General features: G+C 43.2%; 1 protein-coding gene across 1 annotated transcript in view; it reads right to left on the bottom strand.

The window, feature by feature from the left end:
• Positions 1–262: 262 nt before the first annotated feature.
• Vps41 (VPS41 subunit of HOPS complex) overlaps positions 263–17,977 on the bottom strand; it is a 127,747-nt gene continuing 110,032 nt past the window's right edge. Inside the window, exons 23-29 of the mRNA XM_069998503.1 lie at positions 15,055–15,109; positions 13,212–13,352; positions 11,781–11,917; positions 4,370–4,469; positions 4,220–4,264; positions 1,985–2,064; positions 263–954 (exon numbers count right to left, since the gene is read on the bottom strand). Coding sequence (XP_069854604.1) covers positions 874–954; positions 1,985–2,064; positions 4,220–4,264; positions 4,370–4,469; positions 11,781–11,917; positions 13,212–13,352; positions 15,055–15,109 — 639 coding nt within the window. The 3' untranslated portion in view covers positions 263–873. The remainder of the gene's footprint in view (positions 955–1,984; positions 2,065–4,219; positions 4,265–4,369; positions 4,470–11,780; positions 11,918–13,211; positions 13,353–15,054; positions 15,110–17,977) is intronic.

Raw genomic sequence — 17,977 nt, 5'->3', positions numbered from 1 at the left:
AACCGTGAGGCCATGTGACCCATCAGTGACTGGAAGACACAGCGACACATTTGAACTTTGTGTTCTATTAAAAGGCTTCATGGAAGGCCCATCCTCTGCCATTTCTGCCATCAGGCTATCCCTTCTGGGAACCTTGCTCTGATTAACAGGCTACTCCTGTGCTCCTTGCTGACAAAATCCATCCACAAGTCTTCAGACAAATCTGTGCCTCATAAGGAATAGATTTCATGACAGCTGTGGCCGCAGTCAATATCTTTCACAATGAGAAGAGCAAACATTTATTCAAACAACAAACACAGAGAACTGGGGAGGGCCAGACACTGACTAGTCAGAACATACAGCACACAGGATCAGTATACAGCAGGTTGCAGACATCAGCCTGCTCGTTGTTCCCACAAGTCACCGAATGGTGACAATTTGCAGAGTTTCATTAAAAGCCCATCAGGAAGATAACCACAGATCATGAGATAAAAGAGCCAGGCCAGAATGCCAGAACTGATGTTGGTAGAGCATAGGGAAACAAGGTGTGAGCTGTGGGAGGAGCTTGCTAGGTGCCTGTGGTGGGTGATACAATTCTCAGCAGACCACTTCATTTACAAGGACTTACAAGGCCTGCAATATTTATATCTAACTCCAAGTCTCATGTGTTTGCTTGCTAGATGGTGACAAGCCAAAATGAGTAAATGTTGAAATCTTGACCCTGAACCCAAGACCTAGGGAAAACCCCCAATTCATTCAACAGCCTGGAGGAACCTGGAAAAGGCAGGAGCAGATGGAGAAACTGCTTGGAGCTCAGCCTAAGAGGGCATGAATAAGGCTCTGAACAGCCTGCTGCAAACACGCGTCTGTGGTGCTAAGACGCACGGGCACCAGCTACTTCTTCATCTCCAAAACCACGCCACCTGGCCCATGGTTCTTAGCGCTGCAGATGCTGCAGTGCTGGGTTGGAGAGTTCTGAAATGGAATTTAAAACACAGCTTAGAAACATGTCTTCTCTCTCCTTTTGCAATTGTAATGTTAGAATTGTAATGTTACTGTAGTGCTGGCTAGGAGGGGGAGAGCTCTCAAGTAGTGAAATGTCTCTCCTCTGGAGGTTATGTTTGGTTCACGCTGCAACTCAAGGAATTCCCCCCCCTCCCCCTCCAGCAAGACTAGTGTGTCGTGGCTCGGGACTGTGACCTCATGGTGAAGGACAGCAACAGGAACTAAAATGATTCTTTGCATAGTACTGAGGCTCAGCCTGAGCCTCCAATGTCCCCCGGTTAATCCACTTGATTGGGTATGCTTTTATGCTTCCTACAGTGCACTATACATGCTAGCACCTATACGTCGGTGAATTAACTTCTGTCCTGGAATGTGACAGCACTGCCACCCCTGGGTATCTGAAGGAGACTGGTTCCAGGCCTCCTCAGAGACATCCCAACCACAGATGCTGAGCCCCTTACAGAAAATGGCGTAACATCCACTAGTCCTCCACGTACTTTAAATCACATTTCAGGACTAATGAAAAACATGGTCTGCACATAGCACAGACACAATGTTTCACTCATTGTTCTTTCTGTTCTGGGGTTTCTGAACCAGGACCTCATGCTTCCTAGGCAGGCAGCAGGCAATCTACCAAGTGAACCATGTCTCTAGTCCTTTGTATTTCTCCATATGGGTTATTACGAGGCCGGTTGTCTGGGCTGCCATGGACCACAATTCCATCTCTGCTTTCTGTGTAGCTAGGATCACAGATGTACACCACTAGGCCTACCTTTTTTTTTTTTGTGATGGGGTCTTACTAACTCTATAATTCTTTGTATCTCCACCTCTTGTCTTCCAAAATGTTTGCTGGATGTCAGCTGAATGCTGACAGCTGGCAGAGAAACCACAGCTTACAATTCTCCAAGGCCAAAGCCATGGGTGAGTGGTGACGGCAGTGCACACCTCTTCCTGACCGCCCCCGCATGTCTCTGATTGGTAGGCGCCAGCAGCCACTCACCATGGTGGGCACAGGCAGGCACTCCCTGTGGAACATGTGTCGGCAGTGGAAGACCACCACACTGAAAGGCCGGGCCGCATCTGGGAGGGGGATGAGTGGGCAGAAGAAAGGACAGGTCAGTGCAAGCGGAGAATGGAAGGGCCATGCAAACCTGACTAAGTGAAGCCCTGGCTTACAGGGGCAGCCTTTGGGCTGAGGTGACCAGATGCAAAGCAGGCACTGTAATTGTGCTGCATGATCCAGAGGCAGAGGCTCGCTGCTTGGCCTCTGTGCCACTCACCAAAATAAGAAAAGGAGACAGTTTCATGGCAAATCAGCAGTAGTCATTAGAAAAGAAAAAAAATAGAGAAAATACTCATACCCAGTATGTGCGTGCTCCTTTGTGCAACCCACTCAACCCAACCCACACATAACCACTATGCCCTACACTGTGGTTTATAAAAATGGGTCCCAGGCCAGCTGGGGCTGCCAAGCCAGGGTTGGAAGCCCAGGCTACGAGCCTGTTTGGACAGCACCTCACCCTGCTTCCTGAGCCCAGCTCAGGTCTGAGAGGGCTTAGTGCCCTGGGCAGGGAAAGTAAGAAAGTAAGTAAATACATGGTGCTGAGGGATACACAGGGCCCGTCTATTAGAACATGACCTAAAACACAAGGAGAGCCCACACCTTCCCCTAAAGCAGTGAAAATTCAAACCTGCTTCCTTTAGAAAAGCTAAACAATTACTTTTCCTATCATTAGTGAAGAATCTTGTAATGTTAAGTAAATGCAGGTCAGTGGAGTCTTCTTGTTTTATTTTTGGTGATATTGAGGTTTGTACTCAAGGGCTTGCAATTGTTAGGCTTGCTTGCTATGCTGATAAGCCATCAATTAAACCACACAACTAACATGTGGTTGGTTACTTTGGAGATGGGAGTCTATGGACTTTCTGCTCAGGCTGGCTTGGAACTGTGATCCTCCTGATCTCAGCCTTGTGAGTAATGAGAATTACAGATGTGAACCAATGGCCTATAGCTCAGCTGAATTGTTAGCACATCTCCATGACAAGTTTGCATTTAGACAGCATTTTAATATATCAATTATTCTTCAATTTCTAATTATGTAAGTTCCTGTTCTCACATCCTAATGATCCTTAAGAGGCTTTTTCATTATGCATGACACAAATAAGCAAACAACAGCTTCTATCTTTTAAAGAGTTGTTGTCCAATGAGATATTGAGTTTGGTAGCCCCTTGACATTGGTGGGTATCAAGCTGTATAGAGGCCATCACTGAGGAAAACCGCAGACACTGAGGACACAGATGCGGTACTCTACCACGGACGTGTAGGCTATTCTCTTCCCTCATGCTGTCCAGCTCGGCTGTGGACATGCTTTCCACCTTTCAACAAATCTCAACAGCTTATCACTTCAACTAGCAAATCATGTTACTTCTGGCTTGGAGGAGCTGTCCTCACTTTTCCCTTGGTTTTGGCCACTGTCTGCTTTGTGGGGACATATTTTCACAAAATCAAAGCCGGAGGGCACCCAGTAGATCAGACATGATGAGACACCCCTGAGAGCAGCTCAGGAGGGAAGTGCCTCCATTCTTTACTTTTTTTTTTATGATTATGAGGGAAATCATGTCCATAAGAACTTGGGTGAATAAAGTACAACTCAGTTGTACTTTTGTATGTATGGGAATCCCACATTTTGATCTGAAAAAAAAATGTGCTATAGATATATTTTTTGACTACTGGTGGTCAAAACCATGAGTAATGAATCCATCAACAGGTGGCTTACACACTGTCTCCTGAGCTATGCGACCATCTGTGCCCTGTCCCCACACAGCTACGAGACGATTAAGGAAGAGCACCTGTGAGATATCTCCCAGACACATGCACGGCTCTATGGCTCTTCCACCTGGGATGTAAGTGTGGGCAGTGTTTGTTCTACTGTGGAACTATCTTTCTCAAAGAATGGCCTCTAAGCCAGCACACTGGCATTGATGGGAGCTGGTGAGGAGGGCGCATTGTCAGGTCCTGCTTGGGCTCAGAGCAGGCCCTGAGTGGAGTTGCCTTGTGGGCTCCCAGGCTCTGCACGCTGCACATGGTGGGTTAGCCCGGCACACTGGGGTGCCCTGGGATATAAGCAGAGCCTTTGTTGAAGCTGTGTGAAGCAACAGAGTTCCATATATAGGAACTAGCTAATTTCAAAGTCTGAATGGCAGCCATCACTCACATCTGAGAAGTGAGCTTCCTTACCTGTGGGAAGGATGGGGGACAGGCACGATTCACAGATATTCTCCTCTGCAAGAAAACACACATGCTTCGGATTAAGCAGGGTCAGTGTGGGTTTGGCATCTTCTGAAAGCTGGGCACATGGTGCCATGTGAGTTGTTAAACCTTACCTACCATCAACCAGGACACCTTTCATTTGAGTTCGGTGCATTTTCTTCAACAATGACAAAGAGTCAGCTACAAGAATCTTCTTGCAACCTTCACGAAGCAGAATCTAATGCACACATTAAAAAAAAAAAAGCAATCTTAAATAGACTCAAATACAGTGGGGAGGGGAGTCTTTAGATAAATTGGAGAATTTGTACCCTTGAAATACTCCTAGGGGCTCTCTGGGTCCCCTGCTTCAGTATATCCTCTTCTGTTTCAACTGTCACCAGACAGATCTCTGCAGGCCTGACTCAGTCATTACTCACTGCAATTTACTTAGTTAGCTTTTATGATGATACAATGTTTCTGTGGTAATTGTAAAATGGAGTACAAATTCTGAAGTCTAGGCAGAGATCTTTGCCCAGGATAGGAAAACTGCCACTCCTAAAACCCCTAAATTCCACTAATCTCATAAACCCATCTATTTGCCAAACACGTATGTTCCAGGTCCACATGGCATAACACACTGTGTGTGGATAGGAAACTGAACAGAAAAACACGTGACTGTGAGTGGTTGTGCATCTGGGCAGGGTTGTGCTTTGGCTATAGGACCAATTTGCTTGTGCAGGTGTGAATTCACACCCTGGGGAAGGGAAGGGAAAGAGCAGCCAATCTTGGTCATCTAAGGTAGTCATCTATAGCAACTTCATTTCCCTAAACCCCTGAGAGCATTGGCCTTGGGAGAATCCAGCCAGAACTGTACCACATCCTAATTATATCAAGGCAAACACTTAGGAAATGTAACTGATGTCTACAATACAATTCTACACTGGCCTTCTCTAGTCCTGATGAGCAAGAGATTACATGATTTGAGAATGCTTGCATTTATTGAGAAATTGCTTTTGACATCTGTTCCTTCTTCTTTCCCTACCTTTTCAATGACACAGTCTCACTATGTAGCCCAAGCTGCCCTGAAACCATATATATGTATATATGTACACACACACACACACACACACACACACACACACACACACACACACACGAACAATCACCCTGACTAAAACATAGTATTTACAAGTGCCAAGCATCATGGTGAAATGCCTTTGTTACAACAATTAGCAAGCAAGTGACAATAACAATATTAAGAAGTTGAAACATGTATGTGCTGCGGACCGGCTCTGTGGGGACGACGGAGGACACCTAGTGGAGGAACTGGAATAGGTGGGGAGATGGCAAACAGACAACTCACACACAAGAGGAGTGGATGCTGAGTGCGATTTAATGCAGAGGATAACAAACTTTTATAGCAAAAGTCTCCATGAGAAAGGGCAAAAGGTTACACAATCTTGCTGCAGGGCTTCATTCTTGGGTGGTCACCAGCTGGTCGCCTGGCTTTACCTCTATTTTTAAGAAATACAATGGGTTTCGATGTTTATCACCAATTAACCATTACTTTTTTCTATAGAGACCTTAACTGTCCCATAAGATCTTTCCTGTTCCTTCTTTAATAGTAAGCACCAAGGAGGCCTAGATCTAGCAAGTCTCTTAGTAAATGAAAGAGAGTAACAGAAAGTTCTTTCTCCTAAGTAGTTTTCCCAGCAATTGCCAGACACTCTTTCTGTTCTAGCCGCGCCTACAGCTTCTTGTAAATCTCTTACAAACAATCCTTCTGCTGAAATGACGTCGTGAAACCCCCAATACTTTTATATTTACTTATGACTTGTCTACTAGCCTCCATAAGAGGGGCTTTCAGGGTAGCATTTAACTCTGGTGAGTTAGTCATATTCTTAAGACACTCATCAGATGTTGGGAGTCGTCAACACTCTTAAGAAAGAGCTTTGAATAAGGGAACGTTGACAATGAGTAAGTACAATGAACAGCAGAAACAGTAAAAGATTAATAGGCACTCTTATACAGTGAAGAAAAGAAAAACAGGAACAGAAACACATCTTTCCCAGGGGCTTGCCAGCCTTTCCAGGAGGTAGGCCTCTTTGAAGCCCCATTCTCTGAGGTAGACTTCGGTGAAGTCCCATTCTCAGAGACAGGTCTCTTTGAAGCCCCATTCTCTGAGGTAGACTTCGGTGAAGTCCCATTCTCAGAGACAGGTCTCTGTGAAGCCCCATTCTCAGGTCTGAAAGCAGGTTTCCCATGCTAAGCAGACTCCACCGGAGTAGGCGTGGCATGTATGGACTGGGGTGGGGGAAGCAGTGGGTGGGTGGTAAGAAGGATGGAGGGCAATGCAGTCCTAAGAATCTATACACACATCTGAAAATGGAATGAGCAAGCTCAGTGTGACTGACTGGAGGAGAGGGGTAGAAGTGAGAGTAATAGAGAGGTAACATTGATCAAGATGCTCTGAATCCATAAATAGGTACATTAATCACTATGATTTTATGAAGCATAAACAAAGACAAAACAAAAATCAAATAATAACATGTTTATGGAACCCTCTTGGAACTGTATGCCCTTTTTTTTAGCTTTTTAAAAAAATTGTGAAAATACCATACAGAGGGGTTACAATTACATGGGCAAGGTAATGAGTACATTTCTTATCAAGCATTGTTGCCTCCTCCTTTGTTTCCCCTTCCCATCTCTCCCACCAGCCCCCTTCAACCCCCCCCCCCCCATGGCCAAAGTTGTAAAGTTCGTTTTTTAACATAACGACTTGTACATCTCATTGTTACAATGGGTCCACCTTATAATGGTCTCTAAAAGAAGTTTTGAGAAAGAGAATAAACAACCACCAGTGTGAAAGAGCAGCCTTTCTCACAGGAAAAAACAAAAATCCCAAATCTTTTCTTTTATCCTCAAGAGGGAAGCAGCCCAGGGAATCTTCTGAGCAGCCTTCCCAATAGACCAACCTTCACAGAGGCCTCTGACCCCAGTGGGAACAGCACATGTGTTATCTTCAGTCTCTGCTACCTTCCCTCTGAGCCTCTCTTCTCTCTTGCAAAGCTACTCCTTGGTTGGAGGTTTATAGGCAGCAATGGATCTCTGGACCTGCTGGCTAAGTAACTCTGGGCCACCTAGACTATCAGCCAACAGCTTACATAGTATAAGGGGAAGCTCTAGGTATATTTTATAATATAGTTAAGACGATAAAATACTTATTTAACAGCAGTTGTAGTGGCTCTTTCTATGCGTATACATTCATTTTTAATATGTTTTTTTATTGTAAAGATACTGTACAGGGGGGTTACAGTTACATGAGTAAGGTAATGAGTACATTTCCTATTGAGCATTGTTGCCTCTCCTTTGTTTTTCCCCTACCATCCCTTCCCCACTTCCCCAACTACTCCTCTCCCACACCAAAGTTATAAAGTTTGCTTTCAACAGTATCTTGTACATCTCATCGTTACAATGGGTCAACCTGTATCCCTATTTAAGCATTTTGTTTTTTCCCTTACCCTACTCAAATTAGAAAAGTGTATATATACAAGATGTAGGGCACCAGAATTAAATACAGTGAAAACAGGAGTTATACCGTGGAGGAGGAACATACCAAAGAAACAAAAAAAAATAAATTACATAGTACATTATAAGTACGTTAAAAATAACAACAAAGATAAAACCACTTGTGTCCCTGTCTTGGGGTTCATTTCACTTAGCATCATCTTATATGGTCATATGTACATAGCTTTTGACCTTTTCTGCTTGTCCCAGACATATACTAGTTATTGCAAATAAGGGAAACCATGGGACCTATGTTTTTTTGGGGCCTGGCTTACTTCACTTAATATAATTTCTTCCAAGTCTTTCCATTTCCTAACAAATGGGCAATGCCATTCTTTCTGATGGAGGGATAAAATTGCACCACATTTTCTTGATCCATTCCACTACTGAGAGCATCTGGGTTGGTTCCATATTTTAGCTATGGTAAATAATGCTGCAATAAACATAGTTGTGCTGGTAGACTTGTGCTGTATGGCCTTGTTTGTGATCATTTGGGTAAATGCCCAAAAGTGGGATTGCTGGGTCATAGGGGAGCTCTATGTGGAGTCTTTTGAGGAACCTCCATACTGCTTTCCAAAGTGATTGAACAAGTTTATACTCTCACCAACAATGCAATAGGGTTCCCTTTTGGCCACATCTCCTCCAGATTTCTTTTTTTTTTTGGGTCCGGTCGTGGGGCCTGAACTCTGGGCCTGGGCGCTGTCCCTCAGCTCTTCAGCTCAAGGATAGCGCTCTACCACTTAAGCCACAGCGCCACTTCTGGCTTTTTTGTTTTTGCTTATGTGGTGCTGGGGAATCGAACCCAGGGCCTCATGCATACAAGGCAAGCGCTCTACTACTGAGCCACCTTCCCAGCCCATCCTCCAGATTTCTTGATTCTAGCCATTCTAACTGGGGTGAGGTAGAATCTCAATGTTGTTTTGATTTGCATTTCTTTTATGGCTAGAGAGGTCGAGCATTTCTTCATGTATCTATTGGCCATTCTTATTTCCTCTTCAGAGAAGTTTCTCTTTAAGTCTTTAGCCCACTTATTTATTGGGCAGTTGTTTCTTTGAGGATTTGTTGTTGGGAGATTTAATTTTTTTTTTTTTTTTTTTGTTGGTCGTGGGGCTTGAACTTTGCGCTTGGGTGCCGTCCCTGCACTCTTCAGCTCAAGGCAAGTGTTCTACTGCTTGAGCCACAGCGCCACTTCCTGAGATTTAATTTTTTGAGTTCCTAGTATATTTTAGATATGAGACCCTTGTCCGTTGTATGGCTAATGAAGATCTTCTCCCAATCCGTGGACTTTCTATTGATCTTGCTAGCTATGTCCTTTGCCATGCAGAAGCTCTACAGTTTCATGCAATCCCATTTGTCCAACCTTTCTTTGATTTGTTGTGTTTCTCGGTCTCTATTAAGAAAATTTTGGACTGTGCCAAGGAGCCCTAGAGTTTCTCTTATTCCTTCCTATAATGTTTTCAGGGTGCCTGCTTTGACTTCGAGGTCTTTGATCTACTTGGAGTTGATTCTGTTGTAGGGTGATAGGAGTTGATTCTGTTGTAGGGTGATATATAAGGATCTAGCGTTACTTTTCCACAGGTGATTAACCAATTTTGCCAGCATCATTTACTGAAGAGGCTGTCTTTCTTCTATTGTATGTTTTTAGCTCCCTTATCAAAGATTAGATGGCTATAAGTCTGTGGGTTCATTTCTGAGTTTTCAGTTCTATACCATTGGTTCTCAGGTCTGTTCTTGTGCCAATACCAAGCTGTTTTGATTACTATGGCTTTGTAGTAGAGTTTGAGATTTGGTGTTGATATTCGTCTAGCACTGTTCTTTCTGTTAAGGATTGTTTTTGCTATTCAGGGTCTTTTATTGTTCCATATGAATTTTTGGATTGCTTCTATTTCATTGAAGAATGAGGTTGGAATAATGATAGGTATTGCATTAAATTTGTAGGTAGTCTTTGGAAGTATTGCCATTTTCATGATGCTGATCTTTCCAATCCAGGAGCATGGGAGGTTTTTCCACTTCCTAAGTTCTGCTTTAATTTCCTTCTTCAGGTTTTTAAAGTTTTCATTGTAGAGGTCCTTCACTTCTTTAGTTACCTCCTAGGTATTTTATTTTTTGTGGGGCTATTACAAAAGGAGTTGCTTTCTTGATTTCAGCCACATTCTTCTCATTGTTGGCATACAGAAAAGCCATTGATTTTTGAGGGTTAATTTTATACCCTGCTACTTTGTTAGGCATTCATTTTGCATCTACTATTTTTAGTAAGAGCCAACTCAGAGCCATGCAGATTTGCTCATGAAGAATGAATGATTAGCGAGCCCATGATGGTGTCCAAGGCTTGGCTCTGCGGGTGAGCGTGCAGGCACTGTGGAGGTTGGGAGGAGAAAGACCAGTGCTGACTTGTTGGAGAGGACAAAATGACTCCTCAATGTGGCTCTCTGAGCACACTCTGCCTGCCCCAGGAGGTAAGGACCAAAGTGCTGGCTGCTGTTCAAGACACTCATGCCCTGAGCTTTATAACATCCACACTGAAGCCCGATTCAAGCCCAAGTGAGGGGCTTCCAGGCCAAGATGGAGGTCCCTAGAGCAGCGCATGGCACTGTGCCACTCAGGCCTCCCCTTTGCCTATGAATTTGCCCCCCAGCTCCTACTGCCTTCTGGCCTTTCTCTTTCTAGCTTAGTAAAGTTCCCCCTGGGTCATCTGCAGATCTCCAAGTCCCACTGGGGAAAAACACTTGCCCTTGGTTTGGCTCTCTGCAGAACAGGTCCTCCATGTCTTTGGCTTAAGTGCTTCTCATTAAGCCCATTTCCCATAAAATCTCCTTAGCAAAGGCTCCAAGATCATTCACCCCCACAGGCAGGGAAAACTCACTTCAAGTTCTGTCACCCAGCACCACACAGTCCTCTGTGGACTAGCCACTGCTAACATTCTAGTTCATGGGAGATGCTGGAGCCCCCATCCTCATGGTCAATATGGCTGTGGCCTCCGGTTTCCTGAGCAATTCTACTCCAAAACTGTGCCCTATTCCCGAACATGTTTAAAGTGAGTTTCACACTCGTTGGCAACAACTTCTCATCTTCCAGCTCTGGCCTCTGTCAGGTGTCACGCATCTTCCTTCTATGTCTGCCTTGCATCCAGCCGCACAGGCTGTGGCCTGAGGCAGGCGTCCTCTCTGCAGTCTTCACACCGATTGTGGGCCCAACAACCATGCATCAGAATGTTCCACTTACAATGCTATCTTCTCATTTTACCTGCAAAATTGAACTGTTCCCAGAAAGCAACTGCATCTATTGTAAGCTATTATAAGCCAAACTCATTTTCAAATAAACTAGCCTGAATATTTAAGATAATGTGTGTAAAATAGTTCCAAGTACTACAGAAGGTAACAACATTCTGAAAAAAAAAAGTAATTTCTCAAATCTTTTAAGAAAAAGATTAGGATGCCTGATAATTAAGCCTCTTATTTATATGACAATAATGAGTTTCATTTTTCTTATCACAAATTCTGAATTAATTCAGATAATAAGGGCTCTATTATTTTAGAAACCAAAGGTTGAACAGAAAGCTTCAAAATTGAACACGTTTCAGGTGTGACTGAATGACTTCAACTAAACGTATTAAACTTTTAAACACGGTTTTTTGTTCCCTCTAAGTGGACACAAGAGTGATTTTCCCTATAAACAGGGGAGCGGTCAGACCTAACAGCTAGTCAACTCCTCTCTTACCCTCCTCAACACCACACTTGCTACATTCATTCCTCAAATGTAAACATGCCTTCTCAACATGCACAGAAAATGCGGAGATAGGTGAAGAATAGTGTGTTTTGATAAGCAGTAAGGTTTCTATGTTCTCTCTTGCAATGCTTTTCCAAATGAAATATAGCTACCATACTGAAAATGTCTGACAGACATCTAATATCAATCTGAGAAGTGTATATCCAGAGTGAGTCATTCATTCAGCATATTCATTTGACTAAGAAAGGATACTTACTTGCAAATTGTAGTCTTGCAGAATTTTAACCAAAGAATCTCTCAGACTGGGGATCTCCATCCCTTCCTTAATGCGGTGAATCAGGAGAATGGGGTCAACATGTGTGCCGATGTTGTTTAACAAGCCAGTGATAAATGCTGTCAAATATCACAGAAAATAGTTAACATGAAGGTGACTTTAGAATGCATTTGGAACTAAAAACCTTATTTCTTTCAACTAAGTGTTAAAAACCACTGGATTTCTGAACCCTGAAGAACCAATTCTTCTTTGTTTCATCTTGGTTCTGAAGAACAGTCTAGGGCTGGAGTAATGCTCAAGTGGAAGAGTGCTTGTCTAACAAAGTCCAGACCCTTGATTCAATCTCCAGTGTAAGAGAGAGGAGGCAATTTAAAATAGTTGAAGAAAGCCTTAGATTTATTCATATCTTCAAAATATCATTTATATTGCCAAAGGGGCACAACTAATATAACGGAGAGTTTCCTGTGGTTGAGCTATCACATACTTCTCTTCAATACTGTGCAAGGCTGGAATGTGCAATATTTACATTTTAAAAACAAGGGAAACAGTGTTTAATTTAGTCAGAGCCATAAAGTCAGAAGCAGGCAATCCAGACTCACACCCAGGTTCAAAATATATTTCAATATTCTCAGTGGCTATTACTCTATCATGGTAAGTTACATTCTTTGTTACCAAAGAGGGAAAAGTCAGTGTCAATGTCAGATCAAGGCGTTTACATTTGCACCAAGCCTTCCTAACTTAGAAAAGACAGCAAGAAGATTTTAAACCACTCTTGCTAGTCTCTGAATTATTTCTGGGTCTTCCAAAGAGAACTTGGGTGGCTTTATTTGAAACAAAACGGGATACCAAATGGTCAACCTTATGCAAATGGTCAACCAAATGCAAATGGTCAACCTTAAGACCAACAAATACAGTCAGTCAACCTTAAGACCAACAAATACTTTTGGGACTGTGTTAGTAAAACTGCCAGAAAAAAAAAAACAAAAACAAAAAACAAAAACCTAAATACTATAATGAAAATATCCAGTCATGGTCAGAATGCAGGAACAGTTATATATTTCCATGAAAGGAGAACAGCAAGGACTTTATATATTCACAATAAAGGCCTCAGTATACAAATGAAAACACCCACTCCACCCCAACCTTATCTAGTATGCACTTATCCAGTGTGGCTACAGCAGGTAATGTCTGCCTCCTGGGGACACAGCCAATACGCTGTGTAGCCACCTGTTCTTTATCTCCCTCAGGCAACATAAAGGGGTGAAGCTCCAATCCTCTCACTATGAAGGAACTGGCCTGTTACTGCATACATGTCGCCACATTTTCAATCCAGCGCAACCTGAGATAACTCTTACTCTAGATACAACTGGCTGTGTTGAAAGAAAAGCAGATTCACAGATGACTTCTACTTACGTGGTTTGTCGATGGAATATAAAATCAGATCTTCCCAGAGTTCCGCATCGTCTTGCTCCTTGGCAAATTCAATAGCTTTATCAACGTTGTGCAATTCCTCCATAATCATCTTCAGGGCACTTCGACTGTTACCCATCCGGCCTAGCAGGGGGAGGAAGTATGAGAAAGATACCATTAGTTGAAAAAAAAGAAAAGAGCCTATCTTTGTTTACAACTGTGACACTAGCATTCCCACCCCCCTTTCTACCTCCTCCTCCCAACACAACAAGAGAGCAAACCCTATTTAGTAAGTGCAGTTGTGGCCATTTAGGTGCTTCATATCAAAGTACCATTCAATGGGCGCTCTCGCCCTATGAGGGACCGTCTATCAATGCTATTTAACAGAAGGCAAACAGAAATGGTAGTAACCAAGATTACATAGTGACTAAATGGTACAGTTTGAATCTGAGGCCAGGTCTATTGGATTTCTTTTAGATTTTAATCCCATCCTATTCAGATGATAGTTCAGTCTCAAAGGCCCTGAGAATCATTCTGCCTCTTGAAGCTTTGCACATCACTCTTCTGATGTAACTACAGACTGACTTATCAGAGGTTCCCTAATTCCCTCCTCTTCCAAGTTCAACAGTCTTGATGAGATGAAGTATTTACTAACTATGCTTCCTTTAGCTCATATACACTTTTCTCACTGATCTAATGGCATTTGGATGGTTTTTTAAATAATTTAATAATAATGTAACAATTCAGCTGTTAGTACAACTTATGCTGAAGGCTTTACGTAGGAGAGGGCTGGCTGTGGGCTTCTTTCACCCCTGTCCCTGTCCCTTGTCTTAAACAAGGTCTAGTTAGGGATCTTGGACCTTCCCTCTGTGAGCCACCATTATCTTCTGTAATGTCAGAGACAACAGCTGCATTTTATTTTGCTGGGCAACACTGACTTGACTTGGACCCACAAGTTAATTAGAACAGGATAAAGGTTAGGCATCCTAGACTTCTGTATTTTGCCCTGAGCCATTCTCTCCTGAAGTCACTTTGCAGCCATCTTGGGATCCAGCAAGTGTGGGACCACATGCCAACTGTCAACCCCTACTGTAACAAAGCCCCATCTGCCTAATTCTGACACCACCGGACCTTAGCTATGGCTCCTCTGACTGGCCTGTGACTTGGGACTGTTTTGATTATGCAAACGTTCCTCACTTTCTCCCCCTAATTCTCCCTAAGAAGTCTCATATCTGTGATCCTGGAAGATAGCTGAAGATGTACTGAAGTACGGTCTTCCTGTAGCTGATTATAATTTTAAATGAAATTATTACTCCACCTATAATTTTAATCTATGTTGTGAGATGTGAATTTTGTGTGTCTCTTTGTTCTTTTTGTTGTTGTTGTGCTGGTACTGGAGTTTGATCTCAGAGCCTTACACTCTCACCTAGCTTTTTCATTTTTTTTGTTCACACTTGGTGCTTTACCATTTGAGCCACACCTCCACTTCTGGCTTTTTGCTGGCTAACTGGGGATAAGAGTCTCATGGACTCTTCTGCTTAAGCTATCTTCAAACTGAGATCCTCAGATCTCAGTCTTCAAAACAGCTAGGATTAGAAGTGTAAGTAACCTGGCTGTCTCTTTTGTTTAGTCTACATTACCAGTATGTTCTTTCAACAGTATTTCTTCAGTAACTCTTCTTTCTCTATTGTGCCAGAAATGTTCTCTGTTCATATCTTAAATTTTTATGCAATCTAGGCTTGAATGTCTGATACTTTGCTCTGAAACCTACACCCATCCTTACACAGTTTATATCACACTGCCATTCCACTTGTTTATGGGGACCCAAAGAAATAAAAGTACTTACTCAGAAGATAAACCGTCTCTTCTACAAAGTTCCTCTGTTGACAGATCTCCAGAGCCTTCAATAAAAGCAGGTAAAAATATCAGTAGAGACCACCAAACAAGAACAAACCGAGGCTTACCAACTTGGAAGAATGTTTCCATTTGCTTTTTCTTTATCAACATGACAAAGTGGACAATCAAAAGAGAATTTTGCATCTTGATAGCAACCACACTTGGCTGCCTCAGAGAGAGTCACGGTGCCTGCACGGTTTCACTGAGAGCAGAAGTGAGGCGCTCAGCACCTGTGCAGAAGGCAGGAGCAAGCCCTTCCTGTGGAGCTCTCTTTATGCTAGGTTATGCATCTTTTTTCTTAGGTTTTTGACTGTACCTGGGGCCTCATGCTTGCTGGCTTGTTGTCCCACCACTTGGCCACTCCCTTAACCCTTCCTTTCTTCTTTATTTTTCAGTGATATTTTGGATAGGGTCTCCGTTTTTACCCAGGTCTGACCCTGGACTACAAGCCTCCTACTTATGTTTCAAAAGTGGCTGGAATTACAAGAGGAGCCATACTTACCTGGCTTGCTAACTTTGCCCAGGTTGACCTCAAGCCATGAACCTCCCCCTCTCTGCTTCCCACAAGGCTGGGATTAAGGGCATGCACCATCATCTGTTTCTTTTCTGTACTACTTTTCACTACAGTCATTTGTTTAAACCGTCTCCTGACACTAGAACACATCCTGTAGTGGTGCTCCAGTACAGGCATGCCGCTCACTGCTATATTTTCCTGGTACTGAGCAATACCAGATGTGCTTGTTGTAGGAGGGAGGGAAAGAGGGAGGGGGGGGAGAAAATGAAGAAGGGAGGAAGGGGCACACACTGAGAATACTTCTATGTCTAGCTCACAGAGTTTAAGAGAGGAACACACACACGTGATGATGAAGGAGGATGCAAGAGGAGATCAAGTACAGAGAAGCGGGACTGCACAGATGCAGGAAGCCCCCTGGTATTGAAAGGACACACGACGTAAGGGTAAACAAGCCAGTAATCCTAACTGCATGGGAATGCATCACTCTGCTCTGTGCTGGGTGCTGGAGGGTGAGGTTGACAGAGGAGCAACAGTGATGACAAAAGTACACACACATGATGGCCTGAGAGAGCAGAGGAGGAGGGGATCTGGGAGGCTGGCAGACAGGTTGCCCCACTGACCTGCACCTGTTTCAGGTGTCACTTCTTCTGGGAGCTTGGTGCAAGGGGATCACGCGAGGCCAAGGTACTTCCCTGTGAGGCATCTCACACTCTGCCAGTCATGGAGTCACAAGTGATCATGTCTCTATTACTCTCCCTGTATCCCGTGTTCCTGCGGATGAACTGTCTGCCTCTGCTCCCAGTATGTTAAAGTGTAACCCAAAGGTTCCCCAAACACCCCCCTTTCCTTGGCAAGGAAACAAGACTACTTGAGGACAGGCTTGTCTGACACCCAGGAGTGTTTGCAGTCTGAAGCCTATCTGAGGTGTCTGACACAGTGGCGACCTGCTCTATGCAGCTAGACAAACTCAACTGGATTGAAGTAAAATTACAGTGCAGGTCCTAGGCACAGTGCAGTACTCAGGAGTGGCTTCCACAGTGTAGAGAAGATTAGCACACATATCCCTCCCTGCAGACATTCTACAGAACAGAGGTGTTCTGAGTTATTGCTGTGACACACCAAAAGTGAAATGTGTCATTGAGTTTAAGGATAACTGGAGCCTCAGACATTAGAATTTCCAACCAGGCACTGGTAGCTCTTGATGGTAATCCTAGGTACTCAGGAGGCTGAGATCTGAGGACTGAGGATCAAAGCCGGCCTGGGCAGAAAAGTTCTTGTGAGATTCTTATCTCCAATAAACTACTTGAAAAAGCTAGAAGTGGTGCTGTAGCTCTCAAGTGGTGGAGTGCTAGCCTTATAGCACAAAGAGCCTTGGGACAGTACGCAGGCCCTGAATTCAAGCCCCTGGACTGGTCAAAAAAAAAATTGGGGCTGGGAAGGTGGTTCAGTGGGAGAGTGCTTGTCTTGCATGCATGAGGCCCTGGGTTCAATTCCTCAGCAACACATAAGCAGAAAAAGTCGGAAGTGGCACTGTGGCTCAAGTGATAGAGCGTATGCCTTGAGCGAAGAGCTGAGGGACAGTGCCCAGGCCTATAGTTCAGGCTCCATGACCGATAAAAACAAAAACAAAACAAAACAAAAAAAAGAAATTAGAATTTCCTGGATTATTAAATGTTTTATGAATAGCTGCTTATCACACCTTAAATGATCATCTATCAAGGAACATAGACTCTAGAAATCTCTAGAAACATTTTGTGTAAAAAACAAAATTTCTAGAGCTCAATTTTTCTGCTATGGACCAATGGGACCTGTGCCCATGCTGGAGTGTTCGGGGGATCTTGTGCTCCCTCTAGTGGCAACAGAATGCAATCTCAGGTTCCTACACCACAGACACACAAATGCAAGCCTATAGCAAAGGAACAAAACTAAAAGCAAAAAAAAAAAAAAACCAAAAAGCAGAATCATGACAAACTGAGTAAAAAGTTATGTGAAAGAAATGTTTTAATACTCTTTTCCCCTAATTAACATAAAAGTGTGAATGAGACTTGGAAGTCTGAGTAATAACCTTATCACGTATAAATTCAGTCATTACTTTAACCTAGCCTTGACTTTGTTAGCCAAACATCTTTTAAAATTCTTTAGTGAAAATCTGTGACCAGGAATTTTTAACTTCCATTTTCTACAAGTGAAGGAGGAAATGTATCTTTCTCTTTTTCCTATTTCTCCCTACTTGTTCCTCTAAAGTAAATCCTTGCTTAAGCTTTAAAAAAAAGAGAGAAAGAAAATCTGTGAACACTGTTTTCCAGAGTATTACTCCAAATTCATAAAAGCTGCTACCTTGTGAATGTGGCTAGACATA

The sequence above is a fragment of the Dipodomys merriami genome, unplaced genomic scaffold (genome assembly GCF_024711535.1).
Source record: "Dipodomys merriami isolate MVZ:Mamm:240054 unplaced genomic scaffold, mDipMer1.0.p SCAF_104, whole genome shotgun sequence".
Taxonomy (NCBI): Eukaryota; Metazoa; Chordata; class Mammalia; order Rodentia; family Heteromyidae; genus Dipodomys; species Dipodomys merriami.
The sequence above is the reverse complement of the archived record's forward strand: the minus strand, read 5'-3'. Positions and strand labels throughout refer to the sequence as shown.